Raw genomic sequence first — 26,264 nt, forward strand, 5'->3', positions numbered from 1 at the left:
GGACTACAGACACGCGCCACCATGCCCAGCTAATTTTTTGTATTTTTAGTAGAGACTGGGTTTCACCATGTTGACCAGGATGGTCTCGATCTGTTGACCTCGTGATCCACCCGCCTCAGCCTCCCAAAGTGCTGGGATTACAGGCTTGAGCCACCGCGCCTGGCCCCACATGTTCTTTATCTCTGAATGTATTCTCTTGTTTAGGGGAATATCCAATGGCTTCCTGAGAAGGAATTCTTGGGAGATAACTTTCTGATACGTTAAATCTCTGAAAACATTTATATTCTATTCATTTATATAACTGATTATAATTTAGAACTTTTTAATCGGACTTTTGAAGTCTCTGTCTGCTTCATTCGGTTTTTGAGTTCAATGTCACTAAGACGTGTGAAACTTTTCTGATTCCTGGTCATTTGTATGAAGCTTTTGTTTTTTGTGTGTTTTGGGAGCCAGGAGTGGGAGGGCGAGGGTGGTAGGGCTGGTGCAGTGTTTCCCCTGAAGAACCTTGCACATCTTCTTCTTGTTTGCAGTGTCTTCAAGTATTATACTATTATACATTGATGTGGTCTATAATCGTCCATTACGCTAGGCAGTCTATAGGTCTTTTCATCTACAGCGAACTCATGCCCGTACACGTGGACATCCCGGACTACACTTCCAAGCTCCATCCCCATCCATACTTCACATAAACAGGCTCCTCTCAGCCACCTGTAAGCACAGAGGTAGATACACAATTGTGTTTGAAGGTCTTTAGGATGACAAAAGCAGGAGAGGGGACAGCAAACCCTGGAAATGGGGTTGGGGTAGATTGTTCAGGGACTGACAGAACCTAGGATTTGGAATGTGGGTTTTTTTGTGTCTTGTTTGTTTTTGGTTAAGCTCAATGGTATGATGGAATGTGTTCTTCAGGTTCTGAAGACTCCCCACTCAACATTGAAGAACACACTTAAAACAGGATCTAGCAGGGGTTCTGCCTCCCTGAGATTCATGACAGGGTTTTTTTTAAAAGTCTTCCTCTCCATGTCCTGCATCAGTCTCTTCCAAGACCTTTTGTTTGTTGATCTTTAACATTCCTGTGATATTTGTTGATTCTTTTTTTTTTTTTTTTTTTTGAGACGGAGTTTCACTCATGTTACCCAGGCTGCAGTGCAATGGCGCGATCTCGGCTCACCGCAACCTCCGCCTCCTGGGTTCAGGCAATTCTCCTGCCTCAGACTCCTGAGTCGCTGGGATTACAGGCATGCACCACCATGCCCAGCTAATTTTTTGTATTTTTAGTAGAGACGGGGTTTCACCATGTTGACCAGGATGGTCTCGATCTCTTGACCTCGTGATCCACCCGCCTCGGCCTCCCAAAGTGCTGGGATTACAGGCTTGAGCCACAGCGCCCGGCCATATTTGGTGATTCTTTATTGTTAGTTCACATGGAAGTTGACAGGAGACTCTCTCAGTGGGTAGGGTTCAATTACTGAGCTTCGCCGTAATGTGGTCTGGTTGTGCCGTTTCACTGGATGCTAGTTCTAGATGTTAGTAAATTCCCCATAGAAGGATCTTCTATGTCTCTGGTTTGTAAGACTGGCTGACAGCATTCTGGAGGCCAGGTAAAGGAAGAGGAGGAGGAGGTTGCCACGTGAGTAAACATTTGATAACTCCCATTGTTACTGTTTTTGTTTTTTTGAGATGAAGTTTCGTTTTTTGCCCAGGCTGGAGTGAAGTGGTGTGATCTCGGCTCCCTGCAACATCCGCCTCCTGGGTTTGAGTGATTTTCCTGCCTCAGCCTCCCAAGTAGCTGGGATTATAGGGACCCACCACGCCTGGCTGATTTTTAGTAGAGACAGGGTTTTGTCATGTTGGTCAGGCTGGTCTCAAACTGCTCACCTGAGGTGATCTACCCACCTTGGCCTCCCAATGTCCTGGGATTACAGGCCTGAGCCACTGCACCCTGCCAACTCCCATTGTTTTAATTTTAGCACAAATCTCCCTTTTCTCCCTAGGCTACAGACCCTCAGCTTTACCTTCTCCAGAAAATAAACTTTTGTGTTTCTGATACAGTGGAAAAGAGATTCACTTGGCTACATAGAGTTGAGGAAGAGAGAGTGGGATTTAACTGTTCTTAAATGGACATTCAATCATGTTTGCATTTTTAAGCTCTGCTTTCACCTCCACTTCAGAAACATTGATATTATCATTTCCTGAACCTGTGGAATATCTGCGCATATGTGGGCATGTGTACATACGAGTGTGTGTGTAATGGTAAAAAAGTGGTCTCTCTTATATAAATCTCATTACTTCTAATTTTAGGATTCAGCTTCCTTGGATCTTTTCACTTCCAAAAATGTAGAACTGTTTTCTCCTCTTTAATTATTTGTGTTTCGTTAGGTTTTATCATTATTGTTATTATTCCCGTCATTTTTACTTTAATGGAAATTTAAAAGAGAGAGAGTAAATATTTGTGTTCAACTCTTCATCTTCATCAGAAAGCCCTAGTGCCTTACTAATGTTTCAGCAGTCCAGGGTGTAGGGATCCATGAGGCCCACACACTGGGTGCCAGAACGTAGGGAATCCATGAGCCCCACATTGGGCACCAGAATGTAGGGAGCCAGCCCTAATTACCCGTGGATACCCTGAGTTCAGTGGCGACAAAGAAATAAGAAAAAGACAGATTAAGAGAGACAGTAGAACCAGGGGGCCATCACTTATTACTCTGGAGGAGGCAGTGAAGGCCCCAAGCTCTGATCATCCACACTATTGATTGATTATAATCATTTTGATCTATAGGGTGGGGTGGAGTGATGGTGGAGTGAATCAGTGAGCTGGAAGTGAATTAGTGAACCGGAACTGGTGTGTCATTCTAAGGATTGATAATAGTGGCAGTTTGGGAGTTTCACAAAATAAGAACATGTGGTTATCTTTAGCCTATTATCTATGTGCAGCTGATGGAACTCGGGCCTTACAAGGAGCCTACAAGTCTGGCTACATCATAGTGCTATGAAGGGGTTGTACGTCCTTGAGCACAATGTTTATGGTAACAGAGCCTAGGTCACCCTGAACTGGAACATGAGGCATGAAGAGGCCTTCCTCCTCAGAGGCCTCCTGCAGCCTTCCGCAGTTTGTGGTTCCTTGTTTATATGTTACTCATAACCAATTTATGTAGGCACTCTGTAAGTCCTTTCCCTTTTGCTGCTTTTCCCATCATAGGGCACGTTGGCCACTAGTGAGGTAGTTTCACAACACCACACTGGCAGGAGACAGCAAACAGACAAAAAGGAGGAATATACAAATTGAGAAAGCATACACACATGTGTAATCTCCAACTGTCCCTCCAAATACCTTCCTGTGGGAGGCTTTTAACCTCCTAGACAGAGTTACTGTGACCTCCTGTGTAGGGGAAGCAACATTCATGACCTGTTTTGTATTATGCTGAGTCAGCTTCATTGCTGATCCACTCAGGACGGTTACAAGAAAACCTGGAAATACACTTATTGGACTAGACCAATAAACTATCAGCCCTCTTTGCTTAAAATACATAAGTTTTAACACCGATCTATTCCATAAATAGGAATATTCTTTTATTTTTGTTTATTGAAAGAATGGTAGCCATTATAAGAAAATTTTCACAGAGGGAGAACAAAGAACTCAAGTCCAGGGATTTACTGATCTTCTCACATAATGCTGACAGCAAATCAGAAACAAACATGGCATCATACTTGAGATCTATCTGTATTATATTAGGTTCTTTTAATTGCTCTGTAAGTCTATATGGTTTAAAGGGTATGGTATACTGATGCTGATATCCAAAAGTCTGTTCAGCCCTTACCACTACAGAAAGGAGTTTGAGCTGGGCTCACAGCTTCCAAAGTAGAGATTTTATTTCCCTTTGCAGTTACGTATGGTCATGTGACTAAGTTCTTGCTAGCAGAATGTATGAGGAATTAAGATGTACAATTTTCTACATTATTGTCAAAAGAAACTTACTGTGGTGACTTATCTTTCCTCCTTCCCAGTATGCTAGAATGCAGATAAAATAGTGACTAGTGATATAACCTGTACTTTATAAATGAAAGCAACACTCAAATAGACTAGAGCCACAAAAAGGAAAAACACAAGTCCTTGAAAGAAATAAAATTTCTTTCTCATTTAAACTGATGCATTTGGTCTATTTGTTATAGATCTTTGCCATCCACCTAATAAATACAAAGAATAGCTATGTTTTCAGTCTAAAAGGAATCATATTTTTATAGCTTATACTGAATGACTTTCTCAAGAATAACAGTTTCCTCTTTAATTTTCAAATAAAGATTAAAAACTATCTGTCGTGTGTGTGTGTGTATGTGTGTGCGTATGTGCACATGCACGCATGCATATGTGTGTGAGAGACACACAGACAGAGAGAGAGAAGGGGAGACAGAGAGACAGAGAGGCAGGAAGAAAAAAATTCCAATAAAAGCCTATAATATTCTAGAACTAATTATTCCCCAAATTCAACAATTTACCCAGAGGACAAAAGAAAAAGTGAATAAATTTTAGGGGAAAACCAAATGACACAAGAAAACTAGATGTTCTTTCCCCTACCATATGAACTCCTAATAAAAGAACCCAACCCAAACTACCTTTTGGATATATACACATATATATATATATATATATATATATATATATATATTCAAAGATGTGTCTTTATGTGTATGTGTATTTCTATCATTCAAAGGGTGTATATATATAATTTCAAATTATATATTCATAATTTAAAATTTTAAATTATCTATAATATATAATTTATACATATATATTCTGCCCCAAGATTAAATATCAAATATATATAATATATATTATATATAAATATTATATATATATATTATATGCATAGAGAACAATCTGAGTTTACTCTTTAGAAAACACTGAATTGAAATAAAGAGTTAAAGACCAGGCTAGACTAAGATATACATTAATAAGATGGGATTTAGCTGGGCAATGAGTGCTTAATAAAACTACAGAAGAAAGGGGTAAACTGGGACCCCCTATTAAGGCTGAATAAAGTCCCAGCTATAACCTCCATTCTGTGGCTGTAGGTTATAGAAGACGTAATATACAAACTTGCATTTATTGGAGATGGCAAACAGATCTCAGATGAAGTAGGAATGCTAGGAACATTCACTCATGTTGGGACAGAGAAAATACAAGTCTGGACAAAGCTACTCTTATGCACAGAAATAAGATTTTTAAGTATAATAAAAAGATGTAGTATCTATGTTAATATAAATCAGTGTGAGAGGAGAGAGGGGAGAGAGAGCAAGCAGCAACAAGTTGTCAGCAAAACTGTCGAGGAATACTGAAACAATATGTACAAAATACAGAACACAAAAAAGTAGGGCTCAAATACATTATACTCAATCAAGTTATTTATAAGGTTTTAGAGCAATGAATAGCAAAGAAGAGATAAAGTTGGGCCAAAGCCTATCCAGGATGGGCGTGTAACTTAAAAGAAAAATGGCTCCCATGTTGGCTTCTGATCGTTGAGTCATCTGTTACAACAATGCTGCTTAGCCTAAGTTAATTAGTACAGTTGAAATATTAGAAACAGGCTGCCAAAACAACAATATTAATATATATATATATGCCATTGGCTTTGGGGACGGGTAGTGAGCAATGAAAAACAATTACTGAAGGTTGAAAACATGGTGTCTTCTGTAAAGAAGTGGTGAAATAATTGATTTTAAAAAACCTTGCTTGTAATAACTTGCAAAGGCAAATAATGTATGAAATGAATTTATAGCTCGAGGTAAAGAACTGAGAAAACAATGTTAATATATATTATGAACTGACTCATTGGCAGTATTTGAAAAGGTATTTTTTTTAAAAAAATATATGAACTCAGAAAAGAATTGGTCAGGCCACAAGTAGTGATGAAAAGTGTAAAAATACTGGGATTGGGAGATAAAATTGTTTTTCCCATCTCTAATGAAATAGGAACGCTTTTGAATAATAAATGTCCAATTAAAACTCAGCCACCAGAGGGATGAAATAAAAGATATGGCTATAAACACCATCCTTAAAATCTCTGAGTCCAGGCCCAGCATGGGAGTCCAAGGTGAGAGGATCACCTGAGATCAGGAATTCAAAAACAGCCTGACCAACATGGCAAAATCCTGCCTTTACTGAAAATGCAAAAATCAGCCAGGCATGGTGGCGCACACCTGTAATTTCAGCTACTCAGGAGGCTGAGACAGAATTGCTCCAACCCAGGAGGCAGAGGTTGCAGTGAGCCAAGATCACACCACTGCACTCCAGCATTGGTGACAGAGTGAGACTCCATCTTAAAAAAAAAAAAAAAAAAAAATCTCTAGTCCATTAAAGGAGAGTTCAGTAAGTCCTGTCAAGCTGGACAGTCGGCTCATGAAAAGTAAACAAAGGGTGTAGTGGATGCGTTGTAAGTGTAGAGAGGGAGATATGATTGAAGCAAGATTGTGGATGTTGCTATTGACTAAAATCAAAAGTCAAAAACATAAAATTGCAAATACATACACATATACATATGCGATATGCTATTGAGAGAGTTATTATATAATACCAAAAGAACCACCAAACTGAACTAAAAGAGACTATGCCTGTTTAAGACTTAAAATGAAAACAAATTACCTTGTATTTGCACTATTTTTAATGTTTTTTTTCTGGATCACCAACAAATTTAGACAAAATATAGAAATAGGGCTAAAAAAGGAAGAAAAATATTTTTTATACCTCTAGTATGTCAATATATCTAATACCCTAAATGAATAAGATAAATAAATTCATTTGGTGCTTTAAAATTATTAAAAATAAATAGCTTTTTTATATATAAAATATAACCAACATAAAATATATGTTAAAAGGGCTACATTTATAATGATAACATAAGAGATAAAAAATTGGGAGGTTAATATAAACTTGGGTAATGCTCAGGGCTACTAACAAAAAAATTCAAGATTGAAGTAAAAAGAAAAATAAGCCATAATCTTAAATAGCAATTGGAAAGATGTGAATGCTTCTAAACTAATCCATATGTGCAAAGGAATCCTAATTGAAATAAGAACAGTAATTTCTAAAAAATTGAAGGAAAGATACTGAGCTTGATCTGGAAAAATAAGTATTCAAAAATAGCCAGGAAAATTTTGATTATAAAGAATAATGAGGAAAGATTAGCCCTGCCAATATTAAGTCAGATCATGATGTGACAATAATTAAAACAATTCTGCAGTGGAGATGTAGACAGATCAATGGAAGGGAATGAAAAGCCAAAAACACCAGGCCCAAATGAAAACGGAAATGGAATGATGAAGATGGTTTTTCAAGTAAGTGGAGAAAAAAGTGGTATTCCATAAATATTATGGTAATGGCAACTGGCTATTTAGGAAAATGATTTTATAAAATAAGCATGCTGATATGGTTTGGCTGTTTCCCCACCTTAATGTCATCTTGAATTGTAACTCCCACAATTCCCACTGTGGTGGGAAGAACCCAGTGGGAGGTAATTGAATCATGGGGGTGGGTCTTTCCTGTGCTGTTCTTGTGATAGTATGTTTCATGAGATCCGATGGTTTTAAAAATGGGAGTTTCCCTGCATCAGCTTTCTCTCTTTGCCAGCTGCCATCCATGTAAGACTTGACTTGCTCCTCCTTGCCCTCCGCCATGATTGTGAGGCCTCCCCAGCCACATGAAACTGTATGTCCATTAAACCTCTTTCTTTTGTAAACTGCCCAGTCTTGGCTATGTCTTGATTAGCATCATGAAAACAGACTAATACAGTAAACTGGTACCAGTAGAGTGGGGGACTGCTGAAAAGATACCCAAAAATGTGAAAGCAACTTTGGAACTGGGTAACTGGCTGGAGTGGGAACAGTTTGGAGGGCTCAAAAGTAGACAGGAAAATGTGAGAAAGTTTGGAACTCTTTATAGACTTGCATTGCTTTGCAATGACATGGACAATGAAATCCAGGCTCAGGTAGTCTCAGATGGAGATGAGGAATTTTCTGGGAACTGGAATAAAAAAGACTTGTTATGTTTTAGCAAAGAGACTGGTGGTAGTTTTCCCCTGTCCTGAAGATTTGTGGAACTTTGAATTTGAAAGACATAATTTAGCGTATCTGGCAGAAGAAATTTCTAAGCAGCAAGGCATTCAAGAGGTAACTTGGTGCTGACAGAGGCATTCAATTTTATAAATGAAGCACAGCATAAAAATTTGGAAAATTTGCAGCCTGATAATGTGATAGAAAAGAAAATCATATTTTCTGAGGAGAAATTCAAGCTGGCTGCAGGAATTTACATAAGCAATGACCAAGAAATGGGGAAATGTTAACCCTCAAGAAAATGGGGAAAATGTCTTCAGGGCATATCAGAGGTCTCCACAGCAGCCCCTCCCATCACAGGCCTGGAGGCCTATGAGGAAAAAATGGTTTCTTGGGCCAGATCCAGGGCCCCCTTGCTCTGTGTAGCCTAGGGACTTGCTGTCCTGCATTCCAGCCACTCCAGCCATGGCTAAAAGGGGCCAAGGTACAGCGTAAGCCATTGCCTCAGAGGGTGGAAGCTCCAAGCCTTGCAGCTTCCATGTGGTGTTGACCCTGCAGAAGCACAAAAATCAAGAATTGGGGTTTGGGAACCTCTACCTAGACTTCAGAGGATGCATGGAAATGCCTGGATGCCCAGGCAGAAGTTTGCTGCACGCATGGAGAACCTCTGCTTGGGCAGTGAAAAAGGGAAATGTGGGGTTGCAGCCCTCACACAGAGTCCCTACTGGGGCACAGCCTAGCAGAGCTGTGAGAAGAGGGTCACCATCCTCCAGACCCCAGAATGGTAGATCCATCGACAACTTGCACCGTGCGGCTGGAAAAGTTGCAGACACTCAATGCCAGCCCATGAAAGCAGCCAGGAGGAAGGCTGTACCCTGCAAAGCCACAGGGGCAGAGCTGCCCAAGACTATGGGAACCCACCTCTTGCATCAGCATGACCTGGATGTAAGACATAGAGTCAATGGAGATCATTTTGGAGCATTAAGATTTGACTGCTCCAGTGGATTTCAGACTTGCATGTGGCCTTTAGCCTCTTCATTACGGTCAATTTCTCCCATTTGGAATGGGAGTATTTACCCAGTGCCTGTACCCCTATTTTATCTAGAAAGTAACTAACTTGCTTTGGCTTCTACTGGCTCATAGGTGGAAAGGACATGCCTTGTCTCAAATGAGACTTTGGACTTGAACTTTTAAGTTAATGCTGAAATAAGTTAAGACTTTGGGGTACTGTTGGGAAGGCATGATTGGTTTTGGGAGGGATCAGAAGCAGAATGATATTGTTTGGCTATGACCCAAACCAAATCTCATCTTGAACTGAAACTCCAATAATTCACACTTATTGTGGGAGGAACCCAGTGGGAGGTAATTAAATCACAGAGGTGGGTTTTTCCTGTGCTGTTCTCATGATAGTAAGTCTCACGAGATCTGATGGTTTTAAAAACAGGAGTTTCCCTGCCCAAGTTATTTCTCCTTGCTTACTGCTATCCATGTAAGACGTGACTTGCTCCTCCTTGCCTGTGAGCACAACTGTGAGGCCTCCACAGCCACATGGAACTTTAAGTCCACTAAACCTCTTTCTTTTGAAAATTGCCCAGACTTGGATATGTCTTTATCAGCAGCATGAAAATAGACTAATACAAATGCTTATCTAACTTTACTCCATAAACCAAATTTAATGGTTAAAAAAAATAAAATTACAAAAATAAAATCATCAATAATTATAATCAATATACTAGAATGTGAAATCTTTCTATTTATATACAAAGATAGGAGAAAAAGAGAAGAGAAAACTACTTTATATAAAAATGAAAATTTTCTCTATGGTTAAAATTCCAAAAACCAAGTCAAAACACATAATACAACCCAGAAAAAATGTTTTCACATATATAAACAATTTACAAAATGCATACAAAAATCAATTTTTAAAAGGATCACAGCCCGGTAGGAAAATAGAAGATATGAGAAAATAGGCAAATTAACGAGAAGTAACACAATGCCCCAAAATCACATGTCAAGATACCTTACCCAACTTTCTAATAAAGCAATGAAAATCAAACCAGCACCATTTCTAAATTATACTGGTGAAAATTGGAAATTAAAAAAAGCAATGCTGATAGAGTGTGATAAAAGATATTTTCATATACTTGTTGAGAGAGAATCAACTTTCTGGGAATTCAATAAGCAATTTAAATCAAAGTTTATGAAATTAACCCTTTGATCCAATAATCAATTCCACTTCTGAGAATTTTTCCTATTGATAAACTCATGAAAAATTACTGAGAAATATATTCCAAGATGTTTCTTACAGTCTTACTGGTAATACCAAAATAATATCAATAAATAAAAAACCAAGGCAACCTTACTTAGAGATATCTTAAATTTGATAAAAACAGTCCCTACATTGTATAGCTGTGATTAACATTTTCTTTATGCTTTCTCTCATGAAGCCTTTCCAATTTTCAACTTTCCTTTAAACTCCTGGAGAATTTCATTTGACTCTCTTCTTTGGTACTTAACACTGACTGTTTTGAAATAGAGTTATTTTGTGTTATGTCCTTTTTTAGACTCCAACCTCTTTGAGGAAAGAATTCATCCTTGACTCATTCCAACTTTTTTCTTGGTACAACTACTATTTACCAATATCCAGATTCCTCTCCACTCTTTGGCATATGGGAAATCACACTTTCCGAATTTGTCAAAATCTATGTGGTTTGCACAATTTGCCCTAGTTAATTAAACATGAATGATAGTGATCTAAAAGCCAATGCTTGATTCTCCTTGCACCTGGTACCATAATTGGTCATGACCTAGATGGCGAATGTCTGTTAACCTGAGCCTCCCTGTGAAACAATGGGGAGCTCCTCACTGCTGCTGATAAATATATAGTTTGATGAGCAAAAAACCTTTGCTGTTTTAAGCCACAAGCTTAAAACATTTGGGGTTTGGGGTTTGCTTGTTATTATAGCATAAGCTCCTCTATCCCACCTATTGCTTCACTTGTGATTAATAATAATTTGCTGAATATACAAAATGTTTTCATTTCCCAAAACACAGCCAACACCCTTGAGTGCTCAAAGAAAATTTCAATAAAACAAATATTTGGGGGAGTCACACTCTTGGTCCTATCAGAGTTTACAGATGATTAAAGTCAAGGAGAATCCAAGATACTAATATAAATTCCATTTCTCACAGGCTGCTTCCAAACCTTCCAGAGTTGAAGAATATAACTTTGATGAGACCATCGACTTCTTAAGTGAAACTAGAGTCACAGTCTTCCGTCAGGTGAAGATTATTTTGGGGGGTAGAAGAAGAACATGAGAAGTACTATTTTTTAATTCATTTTTTAAAATGTCTTTTAATTCATTCAAATTCATGTAAGATTTTACTTAGTAGCACAGATAATTAATATTTATATATGAGGCTACATGCCCAAAAGTCTTTTACTGAAATACATTTTGCAATTTAAAGGTTTGATAACCTATGATCTAGAATTAACTATCTCTCTTCCCTAGAAAGTAACGTAGACCATGAATACTCTCATAGGCCATGAATACTCTCATAGCCCAGTCCGAATGATCGTGGGTACTCATCCATCTGCTACTTCCCCTGCTTATCTTCTTGGCTCCTGACAAGCATTCAGGGATTCTTCTCACAGTACAGGCAGTAGACTAAAAGAAGTACAAGTTGCAAAGTGAAAAACTATTCTGGCCAAAGCAAAAAAATATAGGGAAAAAAAAGCCAGATTGGGATCAAGGCATTTTATTTCAACCGCCCGGATCCTTGAGTAACTTTACACAAATGACTTAAGCTCTTCATTTTTCAGTTTTCCAAAATGTAAAATAAGGATAACTTACTTCACAATTAATCTAAAATGATCAAGTATGACTTACTGTACTAAACCCACAGGACTTTTTGTGAGGATTAAATGTGAAGGGGAATGCATATGGACAAAATCGATGCAAAACATATCCAGGAATAAAACAGAAAAATGTACACACCACAGTAAAAACCCTGCAAGTACCCAACACATAAAGTTTTGCATAGATCTGAGGCTTCTTTTCCTCTCACAAAAAATAAATGCAAAAACAACAACAACAAAAACACAAATGCTAACTCTTACACAAGCTCAGGCAATAATGACTTATGGGAAACTATTTTATTCTACTAAAATAATTCCTCTAACACAGTGATGGGCATTCCATTTGGGCTTTGGGACTGCCATCGGACTACCTATGCCTACAAAGGAAACAGATTTCCAAACTTCTACTACTGAGTCACTGCTGTAGCTTCTCAATGACCATACAACAGAAGACATCCAAAGAGAAGATAAAAATTTAGTTTAGAACAAAATATGAAGCATTATATAAAAATTCAATAAAAGTTTTAAGATTCCTTATAATACCAATAGAAAAAAGAGAAAACAGGACAGAAGAGGAATAACAGCCAAAAAATAAGGCAAGACATGGAATTAATAGTTCTTCATAATAATCTAAGATGCTAAATCCATTATATAGCTTTACAAGACAAAAGGTTGAAAGATCAGGAGAGAATCAAGATTGCAAAAGCAGCCACAGAATTAGTTAACACCTGAGCACACATAAGTCAGCACCATGTGTACAGGAAGACACTCAGCAAAGCCTAATACCAGAGAATATTTAGGGAGGGCAGAGCTAGTACTGCTTGGGGAGAAAAGCCTCTGAGGAAAGAACTTTTTAAAGGGAAATTGCAGTTTTTGCCATTGAAAATGATGGCCAAAAATACAATTACTTTTCCACCAACCTAAAAGTACCACCATTTCCATAAAAAGTAGAGAAACTTGTTTTCTGAAAATCCTTGATTGTAACAACTCCAAGTTTCTCCAGATTCAGATGAAGCAAAATGTTTTTTAGAAAAGAGATTGTGCATATATGTATGTCATTATTTGCTACATTAATCATATCAATAATTATTATTCCTATAATTATAAAACATATGCATGTATTTAATATATACATTTATATTCATATATGTTTATACTTATTAATATTACAATAATAAAATCTCTTAATGAGGAAAGGTAAGAGGACAGGGCTGAATCCTGGAGGTACCCCAACATTTAGGGAATGTGTGGAGGAGGAGGAGAAAGAGCCAACAAGAAAACATGAAAAGGTAACTAGTGACAGCCAGGAAAAATCTAGGAGCAGCTTCTCTAGAGAAGCTTCTCTTCTCCAGAAGCTAAGAGAAGAAGTTGTCCCAAGAAGGTGGGAGTAGACAACAGTGTCAAATGTTGTGGAAACATACAGCAAGACAAGAAGAAATCATTGAAAAATGCTGACTAACGGATTTCAAAGATGGTAGACTGGTGATCTAAATATGCTGCAGAAGGTTGGGATGGAAGTCCTTCTAGAATGGGTCAGAGAGAGAAATGGAAGTAAAAATGTGCAGAGAATAAAGGCAAACCTTTTAGAGCACTTGCACTATAATGAGAAACGAAGAAATGGCGTGGTAGGTAAAGGAAGCTATGTGGTAGAGGAAGTGGGGATGTTTGGGTGGTTTCAAATGGATCATTCACTAGGTTATTGGGAAAATTTAACTAGAAAAGAGAAGAGCTAGTTAATAACACAAAGTAATGAAGAAAGATGGGTCCAGAGTGGCAGAAAGGCCTGTGGACTACACATGGACACTTCACCCACAGTAAGAGGAGGAAAGGCAGAGTACAGGTACATATACAAGTAAGAAGGTAGACACAGTGGGAAGACATTTAGGGAATTTCTGATTGTTTCAGATGCAGCACTTCAACAGAGAGAGGAAGGATAAAGAATAACTCAAAGACAGTTTCAAAAATTTTGCCTTAAGTAATCACCAGAATGACAGCCCCAATAACAAATCATAATCATTGTCACTATTATCACCAATTTATAGCACTTCATTTAGGCCAACCACATGCATGCCCTCATTTAGTCTTCACAAAAAGCCTATGCAGTAAGTAACACTATGGCTTCCATTTTCCAGATGATAAAAACCAGATTTAAAGAGATTAAGAAGTGTGACTTGAGAGGCAAGCAGTCTGAATTCAAAGCTAAGCCTATAATCTGTAACTGCTTTAAGCTCCCAAATCTCATACACATGCATGCATGTGCACACGCGAGTGCACACACACACACACACACACACACACAAGTGCTTAGGCATGGTGTTATCAGAAAATTATACAGGTAGACTCTCTCTCTGTTTTTTCATTCTTGTTTGGTCTTCAAGGAAGGAAGTAATACCACTAACATACTAAGTTTTAACACTTGCCTTTTTTACCCATATTCTTTCAAAATATATATTGGAGTTCCTTGGTTATGACTGACTCTATAATAGAAACCACTCTAAAAGCACTTAGTTTTTTGAGGTTTGAAGCCCAAATGTAAGGAACTTTATTCAGATAGGGAAGTCTTACCCATCACATGATGCTCCAGTCTGGGTGCTGAGAACAATGGGAAAGTGCGGTTTTGAAGGGACCACTTAAAAGTTGAATGTACTAACAAAGAAAATAAAATCTATAATTTGTCCAATAATAATAATACCTTAGATATAATTATGACATTTTATTTCTAAAGCCCAGAAAAATCAAGTCATGAATTTGTAGTCTGGATAAGTTAAAAAATAAATAACTCATATTTCCTACATCTCTAAAATTGAATTTGCCATAAAAAGTGTCATATTCAATTTGAAAATTCATAAATACCTATCAGGATAGCCTGCATAGCCTAATGTAAGTTTTAACAAAAAATAACCATTAACCAGCAGAGCCTAATGTAACTTTTAGCAAAAAATATTTCTCCATATAATTTAAATATTAGTTTAATATTGAGGAAGTATTTTAAAGTATTAAAAGCATTTTTTAGATTTCAAAGAACAGCTTTAAAACATGTAATAAAAGGAGTTACCAATTGAAGACTATTTGCTGAGTAACTTTTCCTTTGATTTTGTAAATTGAGGGGGCTGTAAAAAGGCTGCAAAGTCTATACACATTCTGTTGTGCGATATGTGAAGAACAAATGTTGAAGTCAGCAAGAAAGCACATCTAATTTCAATTATCTTAGTGGAAATTCCTATGGTAGGAGTCTTCGGAGAAAACCCACAAAATGGAAATTATTCTGGGAAAATATCCTAATGGAGAACAGTATTGTGTGAAACAATCTTTCAAAGGCCACTGCGTGATGCCTGGAAAAGTATCTTGCACTGCCACAAGTCAAAGTCGTCTCAGTGATATGTTTTTTAACCCTTCATTTTCAAAAATCAAGGAACCATATTATAAAGGAATAATCAAGGAAAAACCTTCAATTAACTTACTAAATTATTTTAGGTCTGGGCAGAGAACTCCCAGAAGCCACATGGAATGTGAGGCGGAAACTTGGAAGATAGCACATGGTGATTTTAGACCCGCAATGACTCTGTCAGATCAGAGTTTAACCCCAACAATGAACTTCAGAAAACAATCAACTCTAAATAAAAGCCATGACTGGTCTGAGAACAGAGACCTTTGCATAAATATACATCCTATTTATCTTATCCAATAGAATGTAAGACACTGTAAAATTCACACCTATATTTAAAAGACAACACAATGACCCCAAACAATAAAGTAGTTAGCATAAGATGCCACTAGTAGAACTATTATTATTCTATTATTTTAAAATAAGGAATATTTATTCCCATAAAAATTTAGTTCCATTATTTTAAGATGTACAAATAAAATCCCCCTTTTTATCTATAGTGTGTAAAACTCAACTAAAGAATAAAATCAGTATGTTGGAGAGATACCTGCACTCCCATCTTTATAGCCGCGCTATTCCCAGTAGCCAGGACATGGAGTCAGCCTAAGTTCTGTCAATGGATGAATGGATAAAGAAATTGTGGTACATATCCACAATGGACTACTACTCAGCTATAAAAAAGAAGGAAATCCCGACATTTTTAACATGAATGAACATGTAAGACATTTTGTTAAGCAAAATAAGTCAGACACAAAAAGGCAAATACCATATTATCTCACTTATATGTGAAAACTGAAAAATGTGATCTCATAGGAATAGAAAGTAGAGGGGTAGTTACCAGAGGCTGGGGTGGATGGGAGGATGGGGATTGGGAAGACATTGACCAAAGGATACAAAATTTAAGCTTGCTATGAGAAAGTTCAAGAGATCTTTTGTACAATATGGTGACTAGGGTTAATTATATTATATATTATTGTATTATTGAAAAATTCTAAGAGAGTGAATGTAAAGTGTTCTCACCACAAAAATGATATTTATGTGAGTTTTATATATACGTATATATTAATTAGCTAGATTTAGTCATTCCACAATATATACTTTACTAAATGTTGTACATGAAAAATATATACAATTTTATCTGTCAAATATAAATTAAAACACTCAACCAAAAGGAAAATAATATGTTTATTTATTCATTCATTCCAACATATATGTTTTCATACCTTTCTTCTCCAAAATCAGGCTATTTCTGAGAAGACAGACAACTACAATCCTGTAGACTAGAAGGTAGGTGCCTGGTACCTGGTCTCCTCAGAATGTGTCCCCACCCTGCCAGTGCAATCAATCCCCCTTCACCTGAAGAAGGTCGGACTGTTTCCTATGACACCTCCAAAGCATGAGTCTTTAAGATACGTCCCATGCCTGTGGCCTGGCCTCCTCCCTACTCTCTCTCTAGATTCCTCCAACATTTAAAACTGGCAGAAAGTGTTTAGTGGCTAAAAGTCTCATGGAGGGCTGGGGTCACTTAGTAGAAATAAGGATTTTACACTTCTTCTCTGGCATTTATACCAACTATTGCTTCTGCTTTACCTCCTCTAATTCTCCTTATAACTCTGCCTTTACCTATACCATTTTCTCTCTACCTCTTTTCCAGTCACTCACTGTTCTATTTGCCCTGATGACAATGCTCTCAGCCATGACTTGCTCAAGACACAGTGCCAGACCAACCTATGCTACATCCCAACTACAACCATGCTACCTGATGAACAAAACAGAATCACGAAAAGAACCACTTATTTAAGAAAAACCCTCTTCCAGAAACCATACTGTGTAGTTTTCATGTACTATCTCATTTAACCCTCACAATAAACCTATTAAAAAATCCCCATTTTGTAAATAAACAAAATAAGATTCAGAGACATTAAGCAACTCGCTCCACATCAAATAGTTTGAAAGAAACAGATCCATCGGACTTGAGATGGTACTTTTAACAGCTATAATTTTCTGCAACCAACATAAGCATGCATACAATCATAAAATGGATACAGTCTAGATCAGTGTTTCAGATGTGAATACTGTGCACATTAGTATATGTGTAAATTCTAACAACGCAAGAATTTTTCAAGGATGACAGTTAGAAAATTACTACAGGTTTCTATCATAAGCAAACATCAAAATGCCTTCAAAGACTTGAAAACAAGATTGTATTTTAAGAATTAACCTAACAAATCAACATGGGGATCTGAACAAATATAACTGGGCATCTTGGCCATAGACTAGCCACCAGTAGGTGCTGATTGGATCCATGAGAAAGTACTAGCATATTTAATGAACATATACTTCACAGGAAGCTTGGAGAATCTCAGAGTTGTTAAAAAAAAAAAAAAAAAGTCAGTAATAGAAATGTTATCTGTATTCATTGAAGCCCTAAGGGTGAAGTCCATTAAGGCTGAGCCAATAGGCCACATACCAGATAGATACCTATTGTGGAGATGGTCCCTTGGGTATTGGGCTATCTGAGGCTAACATGATAACACATTTTTTTCACATAGCTGACTCCCCTCTAAGAAGGTAGCTCCCTGTGGAGCTTAACCACAGGGACAGAACATGGCATAGGGCAATACCAATGTCTATTTCATTTGACAGTGGTCAGTGATGACTTCCTTTATCTATTGATAAAAGCTTTCTATAAGCTTTATTGGCTAATAGCCACTGACAAATTTCTGAGCCCACAAATCTTAGAAGTCACAAAGGTGAAGACCACTGAATGGAAGCCATCATAGCTAACGTCCTTTATCTTTGAGGAATTAAAACCACTGATTGCATTTGTGTGTGTGTTTACCTTGTCACCATCTCTTCCTGGTTCTCCTTTGTAACCTGGTAGTCCTCGAGCTCCCTAAATTAACCACAAAATAAAATTTTGTTAATAATAGTTTGCAGTTCACTAAAAATAAAATTTATAAAATTTGTATAAAAAATGTATAAATGGATCACATACTTGTATTCCTTGAGTTCCTGGAACACCTGGTGTCCCTGCAATTCCCTGATGTCCCTAAAGAAAAATTTAAAAATTAAAAATTAATATTTCATTATATTCACCAAGAGAAGTTCTCTGTTTTGGAATTCACTCTTGTTTCCCCCACCTAAAACTTCACTTACAGACAGCTCCAAAATAACACAGTGTTAAATGCTTAATAAGGAATGCATACCCTTTGATCTTTATGCCCTTTGATATTCTTTAAAAAGTATATAGAGTCCTAAATATTTGTAGATTAATAAAAATATTTAGAAAATATTAAGAGGAGATTTAATTTTCCTTCTTTCTTAAGAAATGCACTGGATTTACTAGAAACATATTCAACATACCCAAGAGAGAAACACCTCAAGAGATTGGAGGATTAAACAAATACGTATATATTAATAAACTAATTAATGGCCATCTGAGTTAATCCCTAGAATAAATTAACCCTTGATTAATGCTATTCTTCAGTCTTTAGATTACTCATTTTAGAAAGCTGCTGATGTTAAATGCAAGAAGGTAGTTGCAACATAAGCCCTATGGTCCCCCAAGGCTGGGCTGTTTGCTTAGGGGAGAGGAAAGAGAGAAGTCACTCTCATCTCCACTGCTTCTTAGACATCCCTTCACAAAAACTGGAACTTCAGTAAAATAGCGCAATTTTTTTAGACAGAGGCAAATACTTATTGTTCGTTTAGTACATGGCAGCTAAAGTCTCCAAATTAACTTGTAGGCCCTAAACATTCATCTAGTTTTCTTAGGGCTCACTGTCAGGTTAATGGACTACCATCTGGTACCTACAAACATAATAAGCACTATCAAATTCCATCTTTCTCATATTCTCTATTCAGGTTCCATTTTTCTTAGATCTTACTGTTTATGTACGAGTCTTCATTGTCAACTATGTTAACACAGATCTCATTAATGTTTCCAATTACATCTTCATTCATAAATCTAAAAGCTTCATTTCTATGTGGCTATTCATGGGTGTCTGCATTGGTCTTCACATTCATCCACTCACCTGTCAATATATTTTTAACTGTTTTAGAGACATAATAATTCCCTGTTTTTCTATTCACATTTTCAAATATGCTTTCTAATATTCTTTGCTACCTCTAGTAATAACGAGTTGTCTCTGAAAGATCAGTCTTAGGTTATTGTTTTTCTCCTTTTACATGCACTTACATTTTCTATTGTGTAAAGTGCCTTCTCAGCTACTTCCAGAATGACAATGACTATACAATTTTTATCACCAACCATCATCCTTTCCTTCATACTCTACTCAGTTCTTCAAAGAATATATTGCAATGATTTCTCCATAACTTCTCAGATTCACACTTTTTTCTTGAGTCCCTTTGCCCAATCCTTAACCATTGCACCCCATCAGGGAACAGTGAGTCTGATTATCAACCTCTCCATACTCCAGACAAAACAATGTGCATTTTTCCAACCTATCATCTGCTAGACTAGCACTGTCTCCATCACGGGGTTTTGAGTCCCCTTGAGATAAAAGACCAGATTTAATTCATTTCTGTATTTTTGGCAATAAACACACTGTTTGGCACACTGCTGCTGATAAAACATTGATTGGAATCGTTTAAAGTCATCAACGCTATACACAAATGTGTAAAAAAAAAAAAAATCTTTCCTCAAAGAATCATGTTATGTTTGGGCAGTTTTCAGGACAAAATGCAAACATTTAGTAATCTCATGTTTCCTGTTCTCAAGATTACTCAAAAGAAAGAAGAAATTCAATTTGCACAGACCTTGCTCAGTCCTGTATGTCTACTACTCTAGTTATCACTGAATCTCCTTCCCTCAGCCACTGTGGAATCAGATAGGCCTGGAATTCAAGCTCAACTCTGTCACTGATAGCAATTAACAAATCTAGAATTCACTTTCCTCCTTACAACCACTCTATAATATAGGTTCTAAATTATCTTTTTTTCAGATGAGGAAACTAGGGCACAGAAGTTAAGTAACTGGCCCAAAGTTACACAGCTAGTAAGTTCATAGAGCCAGTGGGAACATTCTCTATCAGAAAGGGCTTCATGGTGGGTCAGATCTGATCATTGTAGATAGACTCATTGGATTCAAAGAAATCCATTTTACAAGACTATTTTTAAATTGTTTAGAAATCTGAGTACCCAGAGAAAAGGAATGTTCATAAAATTCCTCAAAAGAAAGTTACCATGGAAATTGGCTATTGATCAAAATGGTGATCATCTACAAAGTTCACATTTAATGAATTATTTTTCTTTTACAGTTTTTCAAAAGTTAAGCCAGATGTCATATCTGCCTTACTACGTTTTTAAGAAAATTAATCTTTCATAAAAGAGTAAATGCTGCTATGCTGTCTCTCCTCTTCGAAAAAGTTGATGTGTTTGTTATAGAGGACACACTGCATTTTACAGATTAAAACAACATGGAGATGCCCTAACTGTGTTTCCAACTTACCTCTGACTCATAATGTGACCTCAGGCAGAGTCATCAATCCCCAAATCCTGGGAGGCAACACAGTGAAGTGGAAAGACGATGAATTTGAAATTGGAAAAGACCTTGCCCTGACTTTTTGCTCTTCCTTTTACTTTCTATGAGATTTTGGCTAAATCACTTTGCCTAGTAAAGGCTTAGTTTCTTACCATAAACTGATATTATCATCCACTTCACTTTTGAAAAGAAACAAATGGAGTCACAGGTGAAGATTCTGGCGGATATTAGGTACTCAATAAATGTGAGTTTCTTTCTTTTCTTCAGACTCAATGACTATTGTACAAAACCTCAAGAATACTTCTGCAGAATGTTATTCAACAGCCTTATCAGCCACCATTAGTACTTTGAGAATTTAACCCTTTGCAGCGTTATACAGACCTAATGCTAAACATGCAAACATGGCCGCGGTGTATTTCATAATGGCTCTCTTTCTTATATTACAGTATAAGAATAATAAGTACTTCTCAGAATTTGAGAATGTTATGATACGTATATTTTTAAGGTTACAATTAAATGCATTCTTAAAATACTAATTGCAGAAAGAAATGCAAATGTTGTTTTAGAAGCTAGAGGAAATATGCTTAGTAACAAAATAAAGAAAACCAAACGACATCCAAGCTGGGGGAATCCTAGGGCAAAACCCCAGAAGAAAGAGAATGAAATTCAGAAAACAAATTTTGGACTAAAAACCAGGAAAATAAAGATTAAAAGGGGGAATATTACAACACAGAACAATTTCCAAGAGGAAAAAGAAATAAAACATTGGTTGACTCATAGCCGGGTCAACCTTAAAGAATGAAAAATACCTTAAAATAAAAGCAAAAAAATAAGCTTTTCATATACTTTACTGAGTTCTTATTTTTCAGAACACACATTTCATGTCTCATTTTAGAACTGTAACTTTCCTATAATCTTTGACTGGTTAATACTGGTCAATATGAATTTTGCCATTTTGCATTTATTAGCAGGTCCAAATATCCACCCTACTGCCATCTGCAAGATTTCTGACAGTATTTAAGTCTTTTCCATGTTCACAGAAAACCTCTTTATAAATGAGTCATTTTTTAGGGAAAAAAATATTCTCACTGCCAAATTGTAGGGTTGAAGAAAAGAATACAGAATCAACTTAATTTTATTCCATGATTCATAGTAACAAAGCTCCAGGAAAGATGTATAGCATTGAAATGGAAATTAAGGAAATAAAATCCCCAAATGTGCAAGGGTCACCAATTCTTCTGTACTCAATTCTAATCATGTCATAAAATATTCTGCCAATCTAAATACATACATTTTTTTCAAAGTAAGGAGGGTAGAGACACTACTTTCCTTTAAATACTCTAACTTAAAAATCAGAATAAATTCCAAGGAAATAATTTTGGATGTCACTCTGCTTTTAAAAATGTAAGAATCTGATTTAAAATTTATTCCATTAAAAAGTTTTCTTCAAAGATTTCCAAAATTCCAACCGATTCTCTTGGGTACACAGCCCACATAACTAGGTAACCAAAATCAAGTGTATACTTTTAATGTCCACTATGGAATCTTCTAGTTGTTGGCAGGCTTTATAGCGCTATGCAATTAAATTTCAAGCAAATTCATAAAATCTCTCCCATGCTATATAGAACTAATACAGAAACCAGTTTGCTACCTAACCCAAGTATTAGTCAAGTGGTTTATACACTTTTACTGATTGCTCAAATTATTTCACTAATATGTTACAATAATATATGTAAAATTACACCTGAGCTAAGTGTTAAGAAAAAACTACACGGCTATAGGAGGTGAAGGGCAAGCAGTTGGGACAAGATTTTCTAAGAGACAAAGGAATGCTAAAGAAAGCACAATGCCTAAGAGTAATTCCTCCTGTATGCCATGCATCAGGAAAAGATATACCATATCCACAGAGCCAAAAGAGAGAGAACAAGGGGAATTCAGCTGAAAAACATATCAGAAAGGTACACTGGAGGTTACCTGCACGGCTTGTGGGTCTTACAAAGGACACTGACCTTTATGTAAGCCACTAAAGTCGTACAAACCAGGAAGTCATACAATTAGATGTGTACTCTGAAAAGATCACTTGCTTTACTGTGGAAGATGGATTAGAAGTGGCAGGAAAAACTGACTAACCATGTGCAGAAAGCTGAAACTGGACCCATTCCTTACACCTTAAACAAAAATTAACTCCAGATGGAATAAAGATTTAAATGTAATACCTAACACGATAAAAACCCTGGAAGAAAACATAGGCAATACTATTCAGGACGTAGGCATAGGCAAGGACTTCATGACTAAAACACCAAAAGCAATGGCAACAAAAGCCAAAATAGACAAAAGGGATCTAATTAAACTTAAGTGCTTCTGCACAGCAAAAGAAACAATCATTAAAGTGAACCAGCAACCAACAAAATGGGAAAAAATTTTGGGTGGCAAGCCACCCATCTAACAAAGGGCTAATATCCAGAATCTACAAAGAACTAAAAAATTTTCAAGAAAAAACATAACCCCATCAAAAAGTGGGTGAAGGATATGAACAGGCACTTTTCAAAGAAGACATCTGCTTCATCCTGGGGATGCAAGGCTGGTTCAACATACACAAGTCTATAATGATAATCCACCACATAAACAGAACCAAAGACAAAAAACACATGATCATCTCAATAGATGCAGAGAAGGCCTTCGACAAAATTCAACTCTTTATTCTAAAAACTCTCAATAAACTAGGTATCATTGGGACGTATCTCAAAATAATAAAAGCCATTTATGACAAACCCACAGCCAATATCAAACTGAATGGGCAAAAACTGGAAGCATTCCCTTTGAAATCTGGCACTAGACAAGGATGCCCTCTCTCACCATTCCTATTCAATATAGCATTGGAAGTTCTAGCCAGAGCAATCAGGCAAGAAAAAGAAGTAAAGGGTATTCAATTAGGAAAGAAGGAAGTCAAATTTTCTCTATTTACAGTTGACATGATTGTATATTTAGAAGATGCCATCGTCTCAGCCCAAAATCTCCTTAAACTGATAAGCAACTTCAGCAAAGTTTCAAGATACAAAATTAATGTGCAGAAATCACAAGCATTCCTATATACCAACAACAGACTAAAGGAGAGCCAAATCAAGAGCGAACTGCCATTCACGATTGCTACAAAGAGAACAAAATACCTAGGAATACAATGACCAAAGGATGTAGAGGACCTCTTCAAGGAGAACTACAAACCACTGCTCAACGAAATAAGAGAGGACACAAACAGATGGAAAAACTTTCCATGCTCATGGTTAGGAAGAATCAATATTGTGAAAATGGCCATACCACCCAAAGTAATTTACAGATTCAATGCTAACCCCAACAAGCTACCAATGACCTTCTTCACAGAACTGGAAAATATCATGTTAAACTTCATATGGAACCAAAAGAGAGCCCGCATAGCCAAGACAATCCTAAGCATAAAGAACAAAGCTGGAGGCATCATGCCACCTGACTTCAAACTATACTACAAGGCTACAGTAATCAAAACAGCATGATACTAGTACCAAAACAGAGATACAGACAAATGGAACACAACGGAGGCCTCAGCAATAATGCCCCACATCTACAACCATCTGATCTTTGACAAACCTGATAAAAACAAGCAATGGGGAAAGGATTCCCTGTATAATAAATGGTGCTGGGAAAACTGGCTAGCCATGTGCAGTAAGCTGAAACTGGACCCCTTCCTGACAACTTACACTAAAATTAACTCCAGATGCATTAAAGACTTAAATGTAAGACCAAATACCATAAAAACCCTAGAAGAAAACCTAGGCAAAACCATTCAGGACATAGGCATAGGCAAGGACTTCATGACTAAAACGCCAAAAGTATTGGCAACAAAAGCCAAAATAGACAAATGGAATTTAATTAAACTCCAGAGCTTCTGTACAAAAGAAACAATCATTAGAGTAAACCGGCATCCAACAGAATGGGAAAAAATTTTTGTAATCTACTCATCTGAGAAAGGATATCTACAAAGAACTAAAACAGATTTACAAGAAAAAAACAAAAAAATCCATCCAAAAGTGGGCAAAGGATATGAACAGACACTTTTCAAAAGAAGACATATATAAGGCCAACAAACACATGAAAAAAGACTCATCATCACTGGTCATTAGAGAAATGCAAATCAAAACCACATTGAGATATCATCTCACAACAGTTAGAATGGCGATCATTAAAAAATCTGGAGACAACAGGTGCTGGAGAGGATGTAGAGAAATAGGAAAACTTTACACTGTTGGTGGGAGTGTAAATTAGTTCAGCCCCTGTGGAAGACGGTGTGGTGACTCCCCAAGGACCTAGAAATAGAAATTCCATTTGACCCAGCAATCCCATTACTGGGTATATACCCAAAGGATTATAAATCATTTTATTATAAAGACACGCACACCCATATGTTCATTGCGGCACTGTTCACAATAGCAAAGTTGTAAAGAGTACGTGTAAACAATACCTGGAAACAACCCAAATGCCCATGGATGATAGACTGGACAAGAGAATGTGGCACATACACACCATGGAATACTATGCAGCCATAAAAAAGGATGAGTTTGTGTCCTTTGTAGGGACATTGTTGAATCTGGAAACCATCATTCTCAGTAAACTAACACAGGAAAATCACACACCACATATTTTTACTCATAGGCGGGTGTTGAACAATGAGAACACATGGACACAGGGAGGGGAGCATCAGACACTGGGGTCTGTTGGCGGGTACTAGGGGAGGGACAGCAAGGGGTAGGCAGGTTGGGGAGGGATAACATGGGGAGAAATGCCAGATATTGGTGACAGAGGGATGGAGGCAGCAAACCACATTGCCATGTATGTACCTATGCAACAATCTCGGATGATCTGCACATGTACGCCAGAACCTAGAGTACAATTAAAAAAAAAAGAAGACATTTATGCAGCCAACAAACATGAAAATACGCTCATCATCACTGGTCATTAGAGAAATGCAAATCAAAACCACACTGAAATATCATGTCACGACAGTTAGAATGGCGATCATTAAAAAATCTGGAGACAACAGATGCTGGAGAGGATGTGGAGAAATAGAAACACTTTTACACTGTTGGTGGGAGTGTAAATTAGTGCAACCATTGTGGAAGGCAGTGTGGCAATTCCTCAACGATCTAGAAACAGAAATATCATTTGACACAGCAATCCTATTACTGGGTATATACCCAAAGGATTATAAATTGTTCTATTATAAAGACACATGCACACATATGTTTATTGCAGCACTGTTTACAATAGCAAAGACTTGAAACCAACCCAAATGCCCATCAAGGATAGACTGGATAAAGAAAATGTGACACATATACACCATGGAATACTAAGCAGCCATAAAAAAAGATGAGTTCATGTCCTTTGCAGGGACAGGTATGAATCTGGAAACCAATATTCTCAGCAAACTGACACAAGAACAG

The 26,264-nt window shown here is 37.0% G+C and overlaps 1 protein-coding gene across 3 annotated transcripts in view; it reads right to left on the bottom strand.

The window, feature by feature from the left end:
- Positions 1-26,264, bottom strand: part of COL21A1 (collagen type XXI alpha 1 chain) — a 191,111-nt gene that overhangs the window by 66,111 nt on the left and 98,736 nt on the right. For all 3 annotated transcript variants that reach the window (XM_032299751.1, XM_032299750.1, XM_032299752.1), the window contains 2 exons: positions 18,286-18,339; positions 18,130-18,183 (listed from right to left, as the gene is read on the bottom strand). In XM_032299751.1, coding sequence (XP_032155642.1) covers positions 18,130-18,183; positions 18,286-18,339 — 108 coding nt within the window. The remainder of the gene's footprint in view (positions 1-18,129; positions 18,184-18,285; positions 18,340-26,264) is intronic.

The sequence above is a fragment of the Sapajus apella genome, unplaced genomic scaffold (genome assembly GCF_009761245.1).
Source record: "Sapajus apella isolate SASKATOON/1434 unplaced genomic scaffold, GSC_monkey_1.0 scaffold41, whole genome shotgun sequence".
NCBI classification, from domain to species: Eukaryota; Metazoa; Chordata; class Mammalia; order Primates; family Cebidae; genus Sapajus; species Sapajus apella.